Below are 23,578 nucleotides of genomic sequence, written 5' to 3'. Positions count from 1 at the left end.
GAGACTAAGGCAGACAATCAAGGCATCATTTGCACAACAGGGAGTTTTTCAGAAAATTGAAATTCATATTGTATCTGTTGTCCTATCTGATACCATCATGTTTTCCTTGGTTTTTTTTTCCTTCCTAAATGGATTAAAGTAATAGCATTAATTAAGCCAACAGAATTAATTTAAGCTAAACAATGTTATCTAGTTAGATATAAATGGTACATAATATTACACTACAAGCTATCGTGATGGTGTATTGTCCCAATAACAGTTTAAATATTAATGCACTAAACTTGCCTGTCTGTTGAATATTTATTCTAAAGCACAAAGTTACTGAGAAGTGTAGCCTGTTACAGAAAATAATAATTAAGAAAAGGCTCACCTTATAGCAGATATTTTTAACACTCGAATTTACCAATAAACCAAACAGCAGCAGGCCATTCATTCCCTATGAATGAACCCAGTGACTACGCTCCAAAGATTAAACATACTATTGATTTCAGTACAGCCTGAAAATACAAGATGTTTTTAATAAACAATTTCTCATATTAGGCAACCCTCTGCTGCAGTTAGTGACCTTAACATCACTATTACTTTGTTCATTTATACACTAACAGACATTAAACCACAAATCATGGTGCTGAAGTTATACGAGCTGTATTTAGCATCTGTGAATATACAGGCTGGTCATCTGTGGACTTTTAGGGAAAAATGGCATGCCTATTCTTAAATTATTTGACAAATAAATGGAAGTAATATGAGATAAAAAAGGGAAAGTCAAATATAAGCAGTATTGAGCTACACATGTACGTCAGACTATTTGCTTGCTTATTACAAAGGAATGTAAGAGTAGTTAATACTATTTAAGCAAAAAAAATGAGACTGTGACTTCCTCATCATATCACTGAATATCTTCAACACATCTACTTGTTCCTGTATTCAGACTGTATTCAGAGGCTTCTTGATACACTGTAGTTAGCCTAGATCTGAAAGCACCCAAGAGCTTGGGCTTCCAGGCGTGCCCAGATAAATCCATGCAGAGATGTGCCCTACCAGGTGAACTCGCCAGCTCGGGTCCCTGCTAACCTGGAGGTCTCCGTGTATGCTCCATCCTACTGACGACAAAAACCTGCCACTAGTTCTTAAAGGAATTAAAGAACTATGGTAGTGCACAGTATGAATACTTGATCACACTTTTAGTTTCAGAGAAGCTTGTGAAGAAAGAAAACTTATAAAAATGTTCATTCTGGACTTCTGCTGCTTCCCTGCAATAGACAGATGCATCCTATATCTTCTCTTTAAGTCTAAATGGGACAGAAGAGCATTACTGATTTGGAAATCACAATGCTTTTCTTTAGCTTTCATTAGAGTTTCATGAACACAGGAGAAACCAATCTATTGAAATTCTTCCCTGATATGTTTGACTTCAGCTGACACATGCCTTCAGAATGGATTTTTGGGGTGACTGCAGACAGGTCTATGTAACATGAATACTTAGAAGTTTCTGCCCTTTTTGGTACTAAATATATGCTCCAACTTTCTTCACACATTTCTACCAAAAGAAAGCAAGACAGGGCCTTTGCAGTATTTTAATTTTCATAATATGTCTTATTTTATATATAAACATTCATATATATATATCCGCATCCAAAGAAGAGCAACGAAGCTGGTGAAGGGTCTAGAGCACAAGTCTTAGGAGGAGCAGCTGAGGGAACTGGGGTTGTTTAGCCTGAGGAAAAGGAGGCTGAGGGGAGACCTTATCGCTCTCTACAACTACCTGAAAGGAGGGTGTGGTGAGGTGGGTGCTGGTCTTTTCTATCCAGTAACTAGTGATAGGACAAGAGGAGATGGCCTCAAGTTGCGCCAGAGGAGGTTTAGATTTGATATTAGGAAAAATTTCTTCACCAAAAGGATTGTCAAGCACTGGAACAGGCTGCCCAGGGAAGTGGTTCAGTCACCATCCCTGGAGGTATTTAAATGACTGTCGTGGTTTAACCCCAGCCAGCAACTAAGCACCACGCAGCCGCGCACTCACTCCCCCCCATCCAGTGGGATCGGGGAGAAAATCGGGAAAGAAGAAGTAAAACTCCTGGGTTGAGATAAGAATGGTTTAATAGAACAGAAAAGAAGAAACTAATAATGATAATGATAACACTAATAAAATGACAACAGTAGTAATAAAAGGATTGGAATGTACAAATGATGCGCAGGGCAATTGCTCACCACCTGCCGACCGACACCCCGCCAGTCCCCGAGCGGTGATTCCCCCCCCCACTTCCCAGTTCCTAAACTAGATGGGATGTCACACGATATGGAATACACTGTTGGCCAGTTTGGGTCAGGTGCCCTGGTTGTGTCCTGTGCCAACTTCTTGTGCCCTGGCTGGGCATGAGAAGCTGAAAAATCCTTGACTATAGTCTAAACACTACTGAGCAACAACTGAAAACATCAGTGTTATCAACATTCTTCTCATACTGAACTCAAAACATAGCACTGTACCAGCTACTAGGAAGACAGTTAACTATCCCAGCTAAAACCAGGACAATGACGTGTGGATATGGCACTTCAGGAGATGGTTTAGTGGTGGGCTTGGCAGTGTTAGGCTGATGGTTGGACTCAATGATCTTAAAGGTCTTTTCAAACCTAAATAATTCTATGATTCTATAACTATATATATATTTACACATACAAATATATACACATCTAAAATCCAGATACATATTTTAGTATAAATGTGTATATAGATAAATGGAAATGTGTAATATGACACAGACATGCACATACATGTTTATTTGTCCTCAATAACTATATATCACTCTTCGAGATATTACACACATTTTTCCCATGTAAACTCAAATCCTTACTCTAACTAAACCTGTCTAAATCCCAGCAGACACTTGTAGAAGTACGCTCCCTTTTCATGTAAAATAAATGTGCCATGTACTATTCACAAACAAACAACTGCTACCTGGGTACATCACTATCAGAAACTAAGGTAAGGTATTTTAGAGTCAAACAGGGAAGTAAAATTTGGATACATGATGCTAATATCAATGTTATCCTGTCATATCAAATAGAGATACATCATGATTAAGGAGCACCTTTCCTCTTGTCCTGAATAATAAATTAATGTCAACATCTTTATGTGCTTTGTAATATAGATTTCTATAAAACTGCCCTTCAAAATGGGTTCTTAAATCTATGTGCTAGCATAAAATAAAGCTTTTCATATCATCTATTATCTTGTTTTGGGATAAAGAAAATTCACTCATGTATTTAAACCAAGATGATATTCATGGACAACTTCTGCTGTATGAAAATGGGATAAGTGCACTGAAACGCTTTCAGGCAAGAAGCCAACAATCTCCATGCGTTATACGGAAGTGGCAGAGTGATTTTTTTTAAGGCACACCTGCTTTAGATGAAAGAAATTGAATTCCAACTCCATAACTGTCAAGCGCCACCACAAATAATAGAGCCTAAGCCAAATCATTTCAGCAATATAGCTATTTTCCTGTTGAAGCGATGGAGCAGAAATCAGCCTTAGCTAGATGATATCACTTTATGTGCATGCTTTGGAAGCAGTTCCATTCATCATTTCACTGCTTAATCCCTTTCAGTAACATGTTCTTCATTCCCTAGTTAATAAAAACTTTGGTTACCTAACTCAAAATTGTGAAAAAAAATGTGGATTGTGATTTTGCTGTAATTACATAAAAATTCTGAAGAAAATACAGTAACTACAATAAATTATTTGAATGCTTGCACATATTTTTTCTTACATGACATCACATGCATGAGGCTGTTTCTTCTACAGTCCCTTAAGCAGCTGAATCCTCATTTCTTTTTTGCAGCTCCCAATAGGATGAAGATAACATAACAACAGCAGGACAATGAAGACGATCATTTGGGTATTGATAATCTGGCACTGAGCACGTTTTTCATTTGGGAAGATAGTGTGAAGAAATTGCTAGTTCTCTCCCTTCTACCCTCATATAATCACACAGAAGAATTAAAAAAAAAAAAAAACAACCCTTCTCATATGTCAATAAACCTACATTTATTTTCAAACCTGTCTATGGCAAGGCTCAAATTCATGATCCATGGCTGTAGTGACACCATCACAATGACTGCTCCTGACAACAACAAGATTTTAAAATGGCACAGACTATTTTATAAAGATTTTTAGTGCCATGTTATTCTGCTTTCATTAAAATTTGAAGGCACAGATAAATTTCCTCATTTCTTCCCATTTTTTTTAAACAGGTTTGTTTGCCCACAGTCTAGAGAAAAGTGAATCCATAAGATCCTGCTTCTTCTGAGAAATTTCAGTGACTACCAAGGGAAAGACCTCAATAATGTTTAACCAAACTAGCTCCAGCCTGTATTGTCTTTCCCTGAGTAACTGCTAGAGCCAAATGCATTAGTTTCTTAAGTTGCTAATGTATCAACATTTATTTGTGGAGGTATCAATGCAATACCTGGTGAAATGCTGGCTTTTATTTGCCTTTACACCTGAGTTCTTCTTTGCCCTCTGTAATGGCTATACATTGCTCCTGGGCAAGTTAATGGTCGACATGCCGAGGACACAGAAACCCCCATGTAGCCATACAGTCTTAATCCCTGGAAGCACTTTATAAAACTAGCTCTCTAATCATACAGTAGGGGCTTAGTGAAATACTGGAAAACCTAGGTGCTCTCAGAAATCTGCATCTTAACCTGAAAATTCAGGTTTACAGAAATCTACCATTGGCTCACCTACCAGTGTCCAAAAGATGAGCCGTGTGTTTCATCGCAGGCAGTGGTACTGACGTGGGATGGGATGGAGCAGTGGCAGGAAACCTGGCGGGGGGAGGAAGGAGTGCAAGGAAGGGAATGAGGACACCAATTATAAGTTCACTTGGAAAAAAGAGTTTTAAACCGTCACCTCGGACAACTCAGGTTCAGTAAAGTAAATCCCAAACCATGCTCTGGGCATTCATGTTCTCCGTTCATTTGTCTCACTGGAAGATTCAGAGTAACTGAAAAAAGACCAAAATCTCAGTGCCTTGATGGAGGAATACAGAAGTTTTGACACTCCCTCACTCTTCCAAAAGCAACTTAGGGGAACAATGATACAAGTAAGGATATTTTGATTGAACCTTCAGGGCTGCAACAGTAACTAGATGTAAGATTTGATCTGACCCTTACTGTCAATTTATAAGAATAAAAAATACTGACTGTGAGACCTTTGAATACTGCAAATTAAGGGTTTAAAAAAGCTTGGAATAACTGTTGCTACTATAATTCACAGGAACATTCCTCCTCCCTTTCATCCAGCTCCTAATAGTAGCATTTATTGCCCACGTCTAATATCGCAAAATGATTTAAATGTATCCATTCTGTTTTCCAATAAATGATTCTCTTTATTTCTGAAGTTTCACCTTTCATTTTATGTTATGAACTGCTCCAATGTAAATAGTAAAAGAATAAAAAAGCAAATTACACTTGCCACTCCTTGCAAGTTTCCCACAAACACTTAGACAAAGGACCAGACCTCAAGAATACTTGCTGTATTTTACTAATACATACTTATCTAGATCACAGTTAGCAATGTTAATATGAAGTTAAGTTTTTAGCATTCGCTTTAACAGTTCCAGGAAGACATTAATACTAAAACAGAGCATTGGCACCAGATGAGTATCTACAAGATTAAATTTAGGGTGGCAATTATGCCTTTCTTGAAGTACGGCCCCAATCAATAAAAAAGATTTCTATTACCTTGTCTCCATAATGTCTACAAGAGACAGTGCTAATGAACAAAACCCCTTGCCAAGATTGGATTTCAAAACCTAAAATAGCTTTCAACACCTTGCAGCTTCTTACTGTATTTCTAGAAGTGACTATTTGAGACAATATACATCCCCATCTATTTTTAGACAATTAGAAAGTTATTTTGCATCACTAAGGATACTTTATGTGTGATTATAAAACAGGAACAATCACTAATAAATAGTAACACTCAGGTTCCAGTATCTGATATCAAACTATAGGTAACCTACAGTTACTGCAGTTTCACAGATCATGTCAGTGTAACACTTCTTTTCTGGAGGATGAATTTGACACTGTTCCTTTATCCCAGCCAGTTTAGCACTTACCTGATTTTCTTCTCCTGATTGTTCAATATACCTTGGTAAAAAGTCACTAGATGATACAGTGATGACTATATTCCCGGCTTGTGTTTTAAATAAGATATAGAATAATGTAAGAGAAAAATTATTCTCTAGAATTTCACAGGTGTTTTACACCTTGTTGAAAAATACCCAATCGAGAAATTTTCTTGCAAATACAGGGTCTTATTTTTCTAAACCTTCTCTTATAAGCCACTTCTTCTAATTGTCATGTGTCCAAAAATACTGCAAGGAGCTTGAGGTAGGAGGCAGTCTTACTAATTACACTCCTCCAAAAAAATGTACCAGCTCAGTATAGTTACTTGAAGTTACAAGTTACTTAGTTCTAACTTCTAATCATCATTATGACTTCCAATACTCTCTGTTTGCTGAAGACTTATTTCAAAATACTATTAAAACCCAAAATAAATCATGACCTCTTGTTATGGGAATAGCAAACAGAACCATCAGGCAGAAGGAGGATTGTATGGGTTTTTTTCTTAATGTAAACCTTTTTAAGAGCACAGTCATTGGCAGATTTAACTCATTCATGGCTTATAATATTCATTCATGTGGATGTTTAAACATTAAGTCCCTGGCTCTAGTCTTTTGGAATTTTCATAGGGTTTGTGTTGTTTTCAAGAGAAAAGATGACACTAACACTTTTTCTGCCTACAAAGAAGGAGACTGCAATAAGTAGGAGGGAGCTAATTTTTCTTGCCAAAAAGATGGGGCAGGTTATATGCTTCATTGGACACATGTATGTATGCACATATACGTGTACCTCCATAGTACACTAGCTTAAAACCTCCTAGAAATTGCTGTGAGGCAAAGAAAATGCCCTTAATTGAAAAATAGCCATGCTTTTTGGTATTCTAGAAAGAAAAATACCATTTTCTTTTCATTTAAAAAGGGCTTTTTCTCTCATGTTAGGAAGTGCAATGTAAGTTGAAAGAAGTGCATGTACTCCCTGCAGAATAGGTAGTTAGATAAGACATCTTAACTCCTTTTAGAATGAGCAGAGTTTTGCTCCAGAAATGTACTACTTTCGGCGGGGCCTGCAGATGTCATTCCTTGGTTTATCCATAAATAAGTACAGCAGCAGCTCAACAGCAGAAGCCACTAATTCTGTCCTAGGGAGACCACCCTGTGAGAGACTGAAAGAGTTAATGTCTCAAACATCGTGGTGGGGCAAGTTCTGCCTAACTTACAAACTCTGCATAACAACGAACCCTGCGCAGCAAGGACGCACAGGTGAACAGAAGCCGATCAGCACAGATCAGCACAGAACATCAGCAACAGGACAGGGAGGGCCTGCCGGAGGGTGCGCAGCTCCGTGTTCTGATGTGCTGTTCTGATACGCTGAGCAGGGCAGCTCACCATCCATGGCCGAAGATCAAACAATGGTCACGTCTGCAGGGAAGGAGAAGTTACTCCCCAAACGACCCCCAAGCCCACTGACCCATTTCCTGAAGGTTCTGAAAGCACAAACCAATTAGCCTAATGAGTTCGAGTGCCCAGCCGAAGGAGGGGCAAGGATGATAAAAGGACACAAACTGAAGTCCCACATGTGTGCGCCCACCAGAACAGGACCTGTTGGCTGACTGGACCAACGCTGGATGCAGGACCAGTGACATCTTTCTCTTTTCTTGTTCTCTGCCTCTCTCTCCCTCTCTCTCCTTTTCATAATCCCTACACTTCATCCCTTTAAGACATAAAAACATTGACCAAGTCTGGGACTAGGGGTGGATCCAGCCGTCCCTAGGCTCTTCTGTAAGAAGGAGTCTAGAAAGCAAGGGGGGGTCTGCTCTGAACCTCGAGACTCAACAGGAGGGATCCCCTTCTTCCCTGAATCAAGGTATATGGTTACCACGGGTTACATGGGTTACTGAGGTAGTTCCATGCCAATTCCTGTTGTGAGAAACCCTGCCACCTACTGTTATACCTTCCAAGTTCAGGTCGCTTCTGCCATGAATAAAATGTTCAACTGATTGTTTGGTGTTGTTTCACCTTAATTTAGCCTGAGGGAATTCCAAATTCACCACGAATCCCTGGTCTGTCCAGCCTGGGTCTTGACACACCCATAGGGGAGAGAAGCATGATCTATGTGTATTTAATGCTCAGCCTTCCTGCCAGAAAACCCTGTTCTGTATGGTCACTGAAACAGCAAATGATGGATTGAAATGAGTACATTTGGGGGCTCAATTCAAGCTGATGACATGTTGAGAGGGTCTGTCAACTCATATGTCATGTCCCAAATGAAAAAGACTTTGGAATACTCCATATACATAAATAAACACACATAGAATTATGCATAAAATTATTTTCACTTTAAATTATTTAACTACAAAAGTTGTGGAGCATGACATGCTCTGTGGGCCTAATACCACATCTTTATGCTCAATTAATTTAACATTAGTATCAGTTGGAGAAGGAGCAGGACATACCAGAAAATACATGGTATGCATAACAATAGGTACCTCTAAGATTACTGTTTATACTTTGGCCAACTAATTCATACTCAGGAGCTCTGGGTAGGAGCTCCCACATCCAAAATTAACGTTCATTATTCAGAACAAGTTTTCATTGTGTTTGAGAACAAAAGCTCTGGATCGATCCCCAGGCACATGCAGTTTTGGAAAGGAGGAAGGTCTCCGCCTTACAAGACACAGACAGACATTACTCTCTCTTCTATATTGCTTCCTATTTGTATCAGCTGAGATCTGGGAGACTTGACATTAGCCAGTTTCCCCTAGGAAGAGGAACACATGGATGCACTGTGCAGTTCATTTATATGAGTTCCAAGCCCTGCACTGTGAACAGAGATGGGTAGGCAGCCGTGCAGGAGCTCCTCCTGCAGAGGTGAAGTCAGGCTCCTGCAGCACAGTCCACACGTGTCTTCTCTCGGTGCCTGCTTCCCTTACCCAAGAGGATGGGTTCTGCCTCTGTGCTCCTAAACTAAGACACAAATTGTCCAGAGGTGCCTTTCTTTTCTGCCTTTGCCTGAGTCACAGGCAACTCAGTTCCAAATTAGACACATTAGTTGAGCTCTTCAGAGTTCAAAGGATTATGTCCTTCTCTCTCTCCTGTGCCAGAGCCAGTTCTGTTATTACCTTCCCATTAGACAGGTAACACTTCCCCAAACTCTGCAGCTAACCTGGCTTGGAGAGGCCCCTCTATTAAAAGTGATCAAAAAATGGAAAGTGCTTCTGAGGAAAAACCCTGACTAGACAAATTCTCAGTCTGAACCAGAAAGAACTTTTATCCTAACGATCATAATTTTGTCAAAAATTTTTGTACTAACTTTACTCCCAAAATTTTACTCTTCTGTCATGATAGCATTCCTAATGGGATCAGCCAATTTCCCAGGTGATTTCCCTGACACCTGGTTAAGACTTTTTTTCCCCCTGTTGAGAAGTAATTTCAATCTAGACATGTAACTTGCTGGCATTTGTACTGCATAGGAAGATGGGAATAACTTGTGATAAGTTTACTGAGAGAATACAGAGGCTTTTAATCAGTCTGCCTTAGAGCCATGAGAAGAAAGAAACATCCTCCTGGTCTGCTTGTAAGTCGCCCCCTTTTTCCTTTCTTTTTTTCCCCAAAGCAGCTTTCGGCATGCATTATCCATGACTGATTTATTAGATTGTTAGTGCTGTCAGAGTCCGTGTCAGGTATAAGACAGATTTGTCATAAGGGTGTAGCAAAACTAGATTACCCTATTCAAAAGCTGCATGCCTTCCCTATACTCTGTGCCAAGCTTCTGATAGTCAACAAAGAGTTTGTTACTAACATCTATGTCTCAGGAAAAGGAGATCCAAGCCTTTGTGGTCATCAAGCCTGTTTATTTCACATTTTAACTAAGTCTGGGGTATTGAAAAATAATTTCAATGGGCACAAAATGAAGCAGTCTATCTGTTTAATACCACAAGCCACTATCAACCTAATATGTTCCTTTGCCCTTTAATACAGAGACCATTTCAAAATCTTTCTCCTGCTATTAAAACACTTTTAAAAGCTTATGCCCTTATAAACCAAGCAATCATTTTCCCCTCGACAGCTATGACCTGCCATTACTTTACAAGACCAAATTACTGAAGAAGACTGGAGGTTCATGAAGGCAAGCGGCAGAGGTTTCCTGCAGGAGATAAAAATGACCAAAGCACTATTCACACACAAAATGAAATTCAAAACTGGTTTTATTCTCTTTCTTCATACATAACAGGAACTATTTTTGCAACATCTTCTTGGAAACATTTGAGGATAAAGATACAAGTCAAGACATATGCAATGAGCTAAACAGAATTGCTTTAAAGACCGTAGCTAGGAAGATCAAGATGGAAAACCATCAGTTATTGAAATTATGCAAGGTTCAGGCTATTGTAAAATAAATCAATATAATAAATAGGGTGGTATCTGAACAAGGCAAAAGCACAGAGATTAATACTGACATAAGGATATATAGATATTACAAAGTAAGCCCAGCATATTGATTTCCCTTTCCTTAAAAAAACAGAATAGGAGGAGAGGAATGAATCCAAAATACACAAAAGAAAGCTAGGCTCAGTCTCAAGGTAGCAAAAGCTGAGAGTGAATTTTTGAGTCATAAGGTCTAAAAAAAAAAAAACCAAACAGAAAAGAACCTGAGCAAGGTTACAGCAGCAGTAGAAAGGAGCTGGGGGACGGGGGCGGATAGGATCTAAATTAGTAGCTATTGCACTAGAGACTGCCTAGATTAAAATAGAAAGCTAAAGAAGGTTTACATAAAATAATAGGAAATTATTATAGGCCTGTAAAGTGGATTACAGTCTAAACATGAAAATGTTTACATGTGAAGAGTATTTAAAGGGTGGCTACAAAGAAGATGGAGACTCCCTTTTTACAAGGAGTCACATGGAAAAGACGAGGGGTAATGGGTACAAGTTACTCCTGGGAGATTCCAATTGGACACAAGGAAAATTTTTCACAATGAGGGCTATCAGTCATTAGAATAATCTCCCCAGGGATGTGGTGGATTCCCCAAGATTGGATACTTTTAAGATTCAATTGGACAGGGTGCTGGGCCATCTTGTCTAGACATGCTTTTGCCAAGAAAGGTTGGCCTGGATGATCCTTGAGGTCCCTTCTGACTTCATACTCTATGATTCCATGAAATCTCTTTAAAAGGTTAAAACATTGATCATGAAGGGGCTGCATATATGCTCATATTAAACTGAGGGAATCTATCAGTGGAAATGCTTATAAGATCTGTATAATCATGGCACCTGTTGTGTTTTCAAATAATTGAGAGAATCAGACTCAAACCAAATGAGTTAACTTGATATAACTGATCTGTAGATGCTAAACACATGGTTTTGCAGGAAGTACACGAATCTACTGTTCATGCCTTTACTTTCGGAAATTATACTGCTTAGGTAGAAGAGAACTGATATAACTGATCTGTAGATGCTAAACACATGGTTTTGCAGGAAGTACACGAATCTACTGTTCATGCCTTTACTTTTGGAAATTATACTGCTTAGGTGGAAGAGAACTGCACTTGTATAATCCAAGGTTTCAACACAAAAAATAAACTAGTACTGAAAAGGGCCTCGAGGGGATGTTAAATTGCTCTTCCACCTCAAATATTCCTGGAACTATTCATAAAGCAGAAGGTACCCAAATAAGGAAAATGGATTTTCTACTGAGCTGTGACTAGCCAGTCATCACAACAGAAAGTGATGGGATTTGAACAGGGACATGAACCCAAGTTCTCTGAAGTCCAAGTCCTGAACTGCGCACTATATAAACACACAGGTTTTACTATCTATATACAAGAACTGGACAAATGAAACACACCTGTGAAATGAAGAAATCAGATGCAACAAGGCAAGGGTCTTTCTACATGTCTGACAAGACGCTTCTGCCAGATCCAACCATCTCTCCACTGCCAAGGGCAGTGAACCAACTGAGATCCTCCAAGAGACCAAGGAGGAGGCAGATGGGGAGGCCTCCACGGTCTGAGTGGGCAGGAGGAACAGAAGCGACTTCCAGTGAAGCCAAGAGGAGAGCAGAAGCAGCAGTGGCCGTGCTCACACAGCTTTCTGGATGCTGTGGTTTTCCTAGTAGCTGGTTCTACCAAGCCAGACCAAGCCTATTCCAACACAAGCTTAGGGCCAAGAGCTGAATGGAAATCTCTGAAGTCCCAGACCAATGCTCTTACAATAACACCATCTTTCCTTTCTAAAGACACTGACTTTAGTTTGGTCTTGCTATATTAGAAAAAAGGAGCCAATTATATCAAATAAGTAATATTGAACACTACTCAAAAGTCTTAATTCTTTCAAAGACTACATGACTGGTTTAAGGTCACAGGGCACCACAAGGGCAAGCTAAAACCCAGACAAACCAAAATCAAGGCAAGTGTTTCCAAGGCCATGTTGCCACCATGTAGTCCACAGTTCAACTGAAACAAACTTTAGAAAGCAAAGTTCCAGCTATTTTAAACCCATTTTAATACCTTAGTTATAGTATGAACCTAAATGCACTTGTCCACTCATTCCAGTTAATGAGCAATCTGAGAACTAATAAATATTCTATAGACATGTGAGAAATTGTCCCTGTGTTTAAAGAGAGAAGTTCCGTGCCAGCAGCCTGGCACTACAAACTGCTTCTAATGTTTGTGTGGTGTTTTATGTCCATGAAAAGAAATCTTAATCTGCAATTTTAATACTGTACTGACTACTACAGTACTGCAATCTGTTACTGCCTGAGAGCGCTGGAGAGTGTTTTGCCTAGATGCTGTAGGCTAAGTCCTGTCCTTGGGTGCAAGGGCACAGCAAGATGCATCTGTATACTTGAGGGCTAAATTTAGATGAAGGAGAAAAGGCCACATGAGATACAGAGTTCCACTTTGGATCATTTCATGCTTGGATTTGTAGTCAGTAGCTTTAAATTTTCCGAGTTAAGAGAGGGCACCTGCAATACACTCAATTTTATGCAAGTTAGGCGTGCTCACAGATTCATAGTACACTGCTGAAGTAGCTCCTATTTGAGCAAAGTTTGTACAAAATTACTAACAGAAAGGGGGGGGGGGGTAAAACAACAGCAAAACAAATTAAGCAGGAGTTCAGAAGGTTTTCTGCCTAATTTTGAGCTCAAGCTTTCTCAAGATCAAACAGTCTCACAGCCCTTTTATACACACAAAGGAAGATGCCTGAAGGAAAGCAGAATCTCCTCTGACTCCACAGCTGTACGGAGAAGCGTACGCTTTGCCTGCCCTACTGAAGCCAGGCCAAAAGTAATTCCAGCTCCTGGCTTTCCTGCACCTCTCTATAGCCCCTCCACATGCTGTTCAACACCACCTTATCTATGATGGAGTTTCAGTTACAGATGCTTTTGCCCATATATCCCGTAGCCAAGGTGTACCACGTCAGGCAAACATTCAGTGTGCACCAGCTGACCTACCTAAAACCTAAAAACCATCTGCATTTCTTCCTTGGGCTCCCTAGAAAGCAAGCACACAGGTAGCAGGAACTATTCAGTATACCAACTCAAGAGCTTAAGTGAGCTAACAAGCAAGTGAACCCTCACAAAAGAGAGAATTTCTTTGATTTCAAAAGCTTATATTTTTTTATAAAGCCACAGAACTGAAGTTTGGAGAAAAGAAGAGCTTGTAACTGAATTCTAGGCTGTGGATTTATCAGTCCATAATAGCAAAACAAAAAACCTGAAATTATTTGCAAATTAGAAAGATGTCTAGTAGGCATTGGGATTTGAAGCCAGCATTCAGCGTATATTTATTGAAAAGCATAGTGTCATTATTGAATATGCCATACAAACTAAGCAGAGATTACTTTACGTTAACAAAATTACAGCAAGACTTATCGAAGACAAAAGCTAAAACATTATTAAATAATAAACTTCCATTAAAAATTACAAAATGTTTGTTTACTTCTCTTTCATAGAAGTAACTACTGGAGAACACAAATCCAACTGGACATTTATTGGGCACAATGCACTTACTTTTTAATTAGTAATTTACAGGTAAAATAATGTATAACTGAAAGAGACACAATCAGATCAAGCTTGGCCTTTAGATTTTCCAAAAATGAGTTTAATATTACTGTATGTTTTATCATTGTTTTATAACATTACTACCAAGACAATGGAAATATTTACATTTTATCTTTCTAATCGTGTAAACAATTCCTAGTGAAAAAATATGCCAGCTCAGAGCACCAAAACTTGGAATGGACTTGCATCAAAATATATAAGGAAAAGGAAAAAAAAATAATTATTTTATTATATAATCCATCTTCAAAACGAGAGAAAATAAATACATTTTCCAGCCAATATGAGATTTCAAAATGTAAAGCCTTACATTGTATATGGGTAAAATTACTTATTTCCTGTTTTCGTAATATTTTTGTTACCACTACATACACCTCGGTTCCTATCTCGTCCTTTTTATACAGATTTTCTGCTCATATCAGCAGAAAATAGGTAAAAGTCTGGTTTTGTGCTTCATAACCAAGTGGGGCATTACAGCAGAGAAGTCCTTCAGCTTGCACCAGACTTTCTTGGTCATTTTAAGACCTACCACGTCTTCTCTTCTTTAGGCTCTGTTTCTCCCACTCGTTACTCCCCTATCTTGTTTTCACATTGCTGATCATTCCCACTGCTCTTCTCTACACTTCTCTAACGGTCAAGACCTTTCCCGAGGTCCAGTTTCCCTATCTGAGTACAGGGAAAAAACTGAGGCCTTTGGGTGCCAGGCAACATTAATACTAACGCAATACTTTTCTTGATATATCCCTGAATGCTTTTTGACTTCTATGTAGCAGGAGATTATTATCTCATATTTTGTCTATGATCCACTGTAATCCTCTATATGTTTTTTTACAAAAATGCCATCTACCCGCCTGGTACTCAGGCTGCTAATTGTTCCTGCAGAGTGTGGTATGTTGTACTTTCCATGGTGGAACAGCATCTTATTTTTTCAGACAACCGCTCCAATTTATTAAACTCATTTTGAATTCTAACCCTACCTTCCAGTTTACTTGCAGCCCACTGCAGCTGTGTATTACCTGGACATTTTGTAGGCAGGATCTCTGTTCTACCATCCAAGTCACTCGCAAAAACAGGCTGTCACCAAACACAGGGCGGACCCAACGGAGCCTCACTAGCAAAATGTGTCCACGCAGATACTGTGAACCATCAGTAACTCCTCAGATTTGCTCCCTCCTCTCCCCACAGCAAATGCACCTGGACCAGGTTTCCTCAACTTACTTCTGAAAAAAGTTCTGACACAGCTGGAAAAGGCAATGAAGGCTACACACACATAGAGACAAAATCCTCTGTCATCCGCCTGCTCCTCCTTTTTCCTTTCTTTAAGCAGATCCCATTGCAAATCAAAGCCCTAGAAACAGGTGATATTCTTTCCTCCTTATCTTTGATTTCAAAATGGAAGTATGATGGATATTGTGATAGAAATGAGAATAGACACATTAGTCCATAATAATCCTGTGTTCTCAAATAACTTAAGGCACTGGTTCAGCTTCACTCATTCAGCAACTCAAAACATTATTTATTGGCTGTTAAAGAAATATATGGCAGTACTCCATGGCAAATTCATCCTTGTTTTGAAACATATGTTATCAGTGCTTAGAAGGGAACTGTAAGTATAGATTTTAAAAATAGTCTTGCAAAAACATTATCTCTGAAAAACTGAAAGTGAAGCTGCCGGAATACGGTTTGATACCATATTGTTGATAATGTCTGGAGACGTCACAGTAGCACATTTTCCATATTTCCAACATAATTTCTAAAACACAACTGAAAGCACAGAGAAGTGCTGTGCTCCCAGCATTGATGGCAGATGCTGGAGGAAAGGCAGCGCTCACTCGGGCTGCCCTCCTTCCACACGTCCCCTGCCACAGGCTCAAACCGCAAACACACAGCACAGGCTTGGGGCGTGTGGGACAGCACGCCGCTTGAAACCAGAGAGTTTTTAATCCTCCAGACACCATAATAGAGGTCAAATACCATTTACAGTGTTTAATATTTTATTTTTAGGAAGACTGATGACATTATAGCTCATTGGATATTTATGAAGAGACTGAGTAGTCTCATTTTCATGGGGAGTGAGCGCCGTGGACAGAAACGTTCACACAAAACCCAGCTGTTGATGATCTGCATTGGGAATTTTTTGCTATCCTACCCAACATCGACATTTTTAAAACTGTCAAGCCTTATTTTGAGCAAAGCAGCCTGTTTTGTTGGTGTTTCCACACAGCAGAAGGGATAAAGAGGGAACAGAAACAGGCAGGGAGCATTCAGTAACACAGGTTCATTAAGTCATTGCAGCACAACTTAATTTGGCTGTAGGACATTATTTTCCATGGAAACTCTGGTTTGTGTTAATACGACTCTACAGGAGGTCTAATCGGAAATGTCTGATACACTTAGGGGGAGCGGAGGAAGGAGTGCCTTGATGCGCCCCATGGGCCCTCAGCTGCCAGGATCGGGGCTTACAAGAGCAGAACTGTCTTTAGGTTCGTCTCCAGCTTCCCAAAATGCTGGAACCCCTCAAGCTCCCGGGACACAGTTGCAGGAGCTGGAAGGGCAAACTGTGCCTGCCAATGCCTGGGACACGGGATGGCCCATAGCGTCATGCAAGACCACTGCTCAGACCCCTCTTCGTAGCAGGAATAACCTGACAAGAGTTATTTTGTCGCAGGCTTGTCCAGACTGGCCAAAACCACGTCCACAAAGCCACTCTGGATGCCAGGGAAGAGCCCTGCGGGCAGCAGGTCCCACAAGCCCTTCCTCCCCACCGCAGGCACTGACACCATGGGGCTGCCAGGTAACGTAACCACTTCTGCAATGGCAGCAGGAGAATCAGGATTGCAAGAGCAATAGTCTGTAACAGCATCTACTGAGATGATGCTTAAAGTTTGTTTTTCTCCTAAAAACAGGCCATTTATCTTTTAAAAGTTTCTATGTCAGGCTGTCAGTGACAGAGAATGCCAGACTGATACTTATCCTTTCAACCCTAACAATACCCTCATAAATGAAGTGATAATGGCCTTTAATTACAAGAACACACTTTTCCATAGGATCCTTGCTTCAGCTGGTGGGCTCTGTGGACACAGGAAGGGGCCGGAGTCAGATTGCATGCAGTCTGCCATAAATCTGGCATTTCTTACTTCTGAGCACAGGGCAGATTTCCTTCTCTTCACTCAGGCACCTTCCCTGGTTAAATTCTGATAGCTAGAAAAAATGGTACTAACTGCCTGCAAGGTGAGAAAAGATTGTGGAAATAACCTCTGCTGGAGATACTAGGGGGTGAGAGTGAGATGTAGATAAAGAGGTAAATAAGGAAGAGGTGAGCAACATTACAAACTTCAGTGCTTGCAGGCTTCACTTAAAAATATATAAATAAAATGTAGAGTTAAGATAATCAGAACAGAGTAATAAAGTATTATCTGCTAATCTTTTGAATTTTAAGTGCAGCTGTCGGCTCCACACAAGCAGGGCTTGTTACTTTTTAACGTCCCTTAGAGACCTTCCACTGACTTGACTACTTTCTATCACATTATATCACAAGTACAGTTTTCCAATTAGTTGGGATACTTGATAGAAGTTTTTCCCCTTAAAAAAGTCAACTTTACAAGCAAGAAAAGCTTTAAAAGTGAGGCAGCATTTTACCAGATTAGTACATCATTTTCATTAACTGAACTTCATCTATTATGTTATGTAAAAGAAAACAGTTACACATAGATAGACGGATAGAAAATGTATTGAATTTAATTTCTAGAGCTATGCTACTTAAAATCTGATTATTTTCTAATAGTTGAACAACCTTATTATTTTAAAAGTAAAAGATTACATTGAAGGTAAATACTATTGTCACAGTTAACATGGTAGAATAACATTCAGTATTCATCTCACAAGACATCCATGTCACAACAATGAATAATTGTTCAATTTACTGATTATATCCACATTAAAATACTTCCTCTTATTTCTAAATTATTTACTCTAGGTTGTACAATGTATTTTATGATTTTTATCATTAATAAATGCAAAGTTGATCTGTAACAAACCACTGCTTTCAAGTTTAAAAGCAAGAATTTAATGTTAACGTGAGTGGTCTAAATATTTGGTATTTCAGGTGGTGGCCGACTAAAAAGCATTATTGTTTATTTTTTCTCATAATTTTATTTTGTTTCAAATGAATGAAAGACAGTCATGCCATTTTTAATTCTATTTTACGTGGCATTTACAAAGATAATGAGATAATGCATCTTTTAACTTATTAAAGTGGTTAGCGTGCTTGCTTTCTACCTGAGCTGAAGGAAAGAGTTATCAATAAACCTTGAGTTCATTTTAGCTTAGTGTGGTTTTATGTTTAACTCAACCTATTAACAGAAAAAGAAGTGAGGTGTAAAATTCACTACTCCTTCAGAACTTCTTCACCTGGAAGTTGGCATCTAGCATCAATGCTAAAATAAAACAGTATAATGCAGTAATAGTTTGAAATACTGCAAAGTCTATGTAATAAAGCTTACTGTTAGCACAAAGTATTATAGAGTTTTAACCTCTAAGACAGCAAGAGGCAGGAGAAAAAAATTGCTACAGGTTTATTTCTCTAAAATTTCCCATCTTTGTGAACATTGGTTTAGCTCCACTGGTTTGTAGCAAATTGAAGCCTGCAACTTCACAAAGCTCCAATAAAATGCATAATGTTCAATTTCTCCCTTTCTGAAACTCTCTGTCCATTATCATAAAGGACTTAAATATATATCACTTAATTCTGAAACTATGTGTTTAACATACAGAACAGACACAAATTAACCACAGGTACAGGCTTATGACTAACAATTCAGGCAAAAATGTGTTAAAAGCATTATGAAATCTGCTATTATCTCCATTATTAATATACACCACAGCTATAAGATGCATGCCTATTTATCCCTGCCTCTCTGATTTTAATATAAATGTTCTGACCTCAGACAAATAAACAAAGAAGTGTAACTAAACTTTACTAAGGTTGTTTTATTTTATTATGAAATCTAAGGCTTTTTTTAAAGATAAACAGACTATGAAAATACACTATAGCTACTGCATTTTAAAAAAATGTAGGTTATGACACATTCTCCAACTGTTCTGGGGAAAGCAATAACAATTATGAACAAGCCCCTTAAGGTTATAAATGGATTTTCCATAAACTATCATATCTTTCCAGCTATTATATTAATTTCCTTCTCACTGCCTCTACTAACTTTACCAATAACATCTTTTCAGCCTTCTTATGCAACAACCTAAGTAATATTCCATGTAGCTGAAAATTTATTTATTTTTGAGAGATCAGGCTCAAGGCTCATCTGAAGGAACCTACCTCTTGGGAAATACTCTTTTAAGTGTGATGCATTCTTCTACTAATAAAGAGATTTTTATGCAGTAGCATTCTTCTGACAACATCTTGCTCACACCAAGGGACAGAAAGTGGTCAGTCTATTGACATATAAGCTGTTCTCTTGCCAGGTTTTTCGCTTTTTTTTTTTTTTAAATTAGCACCCATTCTGATTTCTTCCATTTCCTAATATACATGGCTAGGTCTTGTTTACCATAGGAGGGAGCAGAACACATTGTAGGAATAAGTTAACCATACGTACCATCTTGGAAGACCCTGCCAGTCTCCCGTTTCTACAGGGCTGACTCAGAAAGACTGTGTTAGGACTGTGTGAGACTGAGTTCAGAACTAGGGGAGAGAAAACATCAATTTTAATCCTAAATCTGCCACAAATTTACCATAGCCCTTCAGCAAAGGCATTAAAATGTTCTATACTTGAATAACCTCCATTATTAAGATGTATAAAGAGCTTTCCTTGTTTTGAAAAACCTTTCCTTTAAAAGGATAACCTCATGAAAAGTATTAATGGAGAATAAATCCCTTATGGTCCACCAGTCCTCTAGGCATGTCTCACCATTACCTACTACAACAGTACCTCCAGAAGCATCACACACACGTAAGGATTAGCGGTGAACCAGGCGAGTTATGAACAACACGTCTGCCTTCCTGTATTTCTCTACTTCCTTACACATTCTTCACCATCACAGTGTTTGAATCGTCCATGTCTCAGTGACGCATCACGCCTCATGAATGAAACACCTGTGAACCCCTTTGCCTTTAGATCACATATGGTGCAGAATCTTGGTTTTGATCTGAATTTGAGTTTTGCTATGAGTGAAAATTCATTCTTGGCACATGATAATCCAGTCTGGCAATAGTTCTCTTCCCTGCTATTCTTGATAGTCTTCCAGCAAAACAACTAACATCTGTAGCCTGGAATAAATTTTTTGAGATTGTCCAAATAATTGTTTACCAATATGTGAGCTGCCATGAGGTAACGGGCAAACAAAAGCTCTGGCATGAATGTAAAGTGTGCAAGAAGAACCCAGGAAAGAAAAGGTCCTTCCTTATTGCTTCAGCCCACCTCCCTATCATTTGCAGTGATAAGGATGAAGGAGGTAGACACACAAAACCAGAGGTGTGGGAAGGGGAAGGGGAAGGGGAAAGGGAAGAGGATGAGCAAGGAGATGTGTAAGGACAAGTTGATTCTGGTAATGTCAGGATGGGGAGGAAAGAAGGGAAAAAACAAGGAAAAGCAGCAGTTGCAAAGATCACCCAAGAGGCATGAAATTATTTCTATATAAGTGCAGCTTCCCTCCTCTGATAAGCTGAGTCCTTGGGTGAGCTTCCTCAAAAGCTCACATCCAATCAACACACATCAAATTAGCACATCATTACCTATGGTTTTTTAATGGATATTAGCTCAATAGAACTAAAATTCAGGTCTGACTGAGACTAAATTCATGATGAATTTTGACTCATTTCAAACAACTGGTACCCATCGTAGATGAGCCATGAGTTCCTGGAAGATTGGCTGTGATTTGGGCCTTGCTGCAGTTTTTGAGCTGATGTGAATTTTGGTGAATATTTCCACAGCATGTGCTAAGCCTCAGAGGAGATTAAGCTTCAATGGAGGAAGAAGAAAGCTTAATTAAAAGCAAACTAAAATCATTGCACTGAATCCTTTGAGAGATTTTCACCTAGTTCTGTTTTTAAATACTGCTGCAGCAGGACACTCTGCAAGCAAAGTAACTATAAAACTTTGTGCAAAACTTCTTTTGCACAGAATTATGACAGAATGTTTCACAGCCAATTATAGACAAAACTCATCACATAAGAAAGAGAATATCAGGTAGGAATCATGCCACTAACCAAGATCAAGTTCAAAAAACAATAAATTCAATATGTCTAAATTGTCAGTGAGGATTCTGAGACTGAAGAATTTAACTGGACTTCATAAAGGTCCAAAGAAACAGGGAGGAAAGTGAAAAGAAGACAATTTTCTTCCTGCTCTTTTTATAGATTCTATAAAAACTTTGGATAAGACAGGCTGTCACCTTTCAGAAATAACTGGTCGGTATTGTGCAAGCACTCTCCAGTTGCTATTTCAGACTTTTGCCCATGATGGTACAAGAAATCCCACCAGAAAGCAGCAGCCTAAAGCCTGAAGCTAAAAACTGATTAATCGATCGAAGAGGCCTTTTTCTTCTCTGTCTAAATAATGGAGCCAGTGCCCAGCCATATATTCCATTTTGCAGTGTAGTCGTATAAACTCATGCTCCTGGAAGGCGAGTGACGAGGGAACAGGATTGACGATTGCCTGGCCCCAAAGAACTGCAGACTCCACGCTGCGTGGTCCTGCCTCAGCTTGGTATTGATTTCTCTGCTTACTGATCAGTCAGAGAACCAGTTAAGTCATTATAAACATGTTTTTCATATTACTGGGACAGATGCTTCTCCACCACAGTGTGCAGTTGTAAACTCTGTTTAACACATTAAACTTCCAAGGTAAATTGCATTGGTAATATTATCTCCTTCCTTTCCTGACCTTCATAGGTTTAAAAATCAGATACTTAACCTTGCATTAATGGCAGGGGTTTTATTGCACAAGATTACACATTTAAAGCCATTATTATAACCTCTGCTCCTAGGTATAAATGGCTGAGAGTCATTTAAATACATGCCAGGAAAATGACTGGTAAGGAAAAAGACAAAACATTTCTGGCATCATTTTTTGTTTCTGTTTTCTCAACTCCGTTATTGAACTCAGTTCTCCCAGTTACTATGTCAAAAGCTCTCAGCCCTAACAAAATTATACGGATATTTCTAGTGTTTTTAAGAGTGACTGGTGCAATATTAATTGTGAGGCTGTAATTCATGAGTTGGGCCTTGTTTTCACAAGAAAAAAAGTTTGGCATTTGCCAATTCCATGCAAAATTCTAGTAAAAGCAAAATTAGTGTCATCCTAACATGAATTGGTAAACTGAGCTAAAGAAGAACCCAACCATAAAACCTCATTTTTCAGGCACTATCTTCCACTGTCCACACGCTTACAAAAAATCCTCTCACTCAAGCTTTTTACTACTTAAAATCCAGGTTGTTGGACGTGTAGGGCAAAGCTTGCAAACTCCTCCTGGGCTGCATTTGTTACAGGTGCAATGAAAACACTCTCATGTTCAGCCTGCTATCTCATGCCTGTTTTCAGTAGGATTTTACTTTGCATTATGCCTATGGAGAAGCTTATGAAGAACCACCATTGCCATGCCGTTGTGTAAGTATAGTTTGCGGGCCTCACAGCCAGTCAGACATCTCAGGAATTTAATCTACTTTTGCATAAACAGTCCCTTAATTTTTTGTTTTATCTCAAATAAGCACTTTGGTTGCAGAATTTCAATTTCCAGGTCTTTGGAGCAAAGTAGACTGACTCTAACTGGAAAGGCCATGTGCAGTAATGTTATTCTTCCATTGTATTAACTACCACTTGTGATTCAGTGTTACCCACTACGTCTGCAATTTTGCTTTCAGTTGGAGAAATCCAGTAGTTACCAGACCTTATCAATATGCAATAAAACGTGGCAGCTCTTGTTCATGCTATCACTGGGAATGCCAGATGGCCTTTTTCTGTCTCACGACCCCAGTAAATTGCTGGTTATGCTGTTGGTTTATGTCAAATGTCTATTTGCTTTAATTGTCACAGTGCTATGTTTTCTAATGATATTTCTTGAAAAAACATGAATTTATGCTTCTCACTAGCCCCTTCTCAAAATATGAAATTAAGTATAAACTAAGATTATATTAGCTGGATGGAAGTTATATCTTTTTAAAAGAATAAAAACAACAAAAAACTTGGAAAACCAAAAACTTTAAATTTCATTGTATCCATAGGTCTTTATGGTTCACCTTAGATTTACTAGTATCCTGTGGAGACCTTTTAAATGCAGTAAAATGTCTGCCCCAGGTAAAATTGCCAGCACTTTAGAACAAAGGTTTTGTAAGTGGTGGTTTATAATGCATGTGGGATTTGAAAAGTACATTTTTTCTT

The 23,578-nt window shown here is 38.9% G+C and overlaps 2 protein-coding genes across 6 annotated transcripts in view; one reads left to right on the top strand and one right to left on the bottom strand.

Annotated features, from left to right (window-relative positions):
- Positions 1-4,059, top strand: part of LOC142031460 (von Willebrand factor D and EGF domain-containing protein-like) — a 188,196-nt gene extending 184,137 nt beyond the window's left edge. For 2 of the 4 annotated variants that reach the window (XM_075028942.1, XM_075028941.1), the window contains one exon: positions 3,843-4,059. In XM_075028942.1, the coding sequence (XP_074885043.1) occupies positions 3,843-3,868 (26 nt within the window). In that variant the 3' untranslated portion in view covers positions 3,869-4,059. The remainder of the gene's footprint in view (positions 1-3,842) is intronic. The other 2 variants (XM_075028939.1, XM_075028943.1) reach the window with 1 other exon arrangement.
- The window catches only part of LOC142031462 (carnosine N-methyltransferase 2), a 438,402-nt gene continuing 415,836 nt past the window's right edge, over positions 1,013-23,578 (bottom strand). Inside the window, exon 9 of one of the 2 annotated variants that reach the window (XM_075028945.1) lies at positions 1,013-2,518. The gene's annotated coding sequence lies outside the window, so the exon portion shown is untranslated. The remainder of the gene's footprint in view (positions 2,519-23,578) is intronic. The other variant, XM_075028946.1, reaches the window with a different exon arrangement.

This window comes from Buteo buteo, chromosome 5 (genome assembly GCF_964188355.1).
Source record: "Buteo buteo chromosome 5, bButBut1.hap1.1, whole genome shotgun sequence".
NCBI classification, from domain to species: domain Eukaryota; kingdom Metazoa; phylum Chordata; class Aves; order Accipitriformes; family Accipitridae; genus Buteo; species Buteo buteo.
The sequence above is the reverse complement of the archived record's forward strand: the minus strand, read 5'-3'. Positions and strand labels throughout refer to the sequence as shown.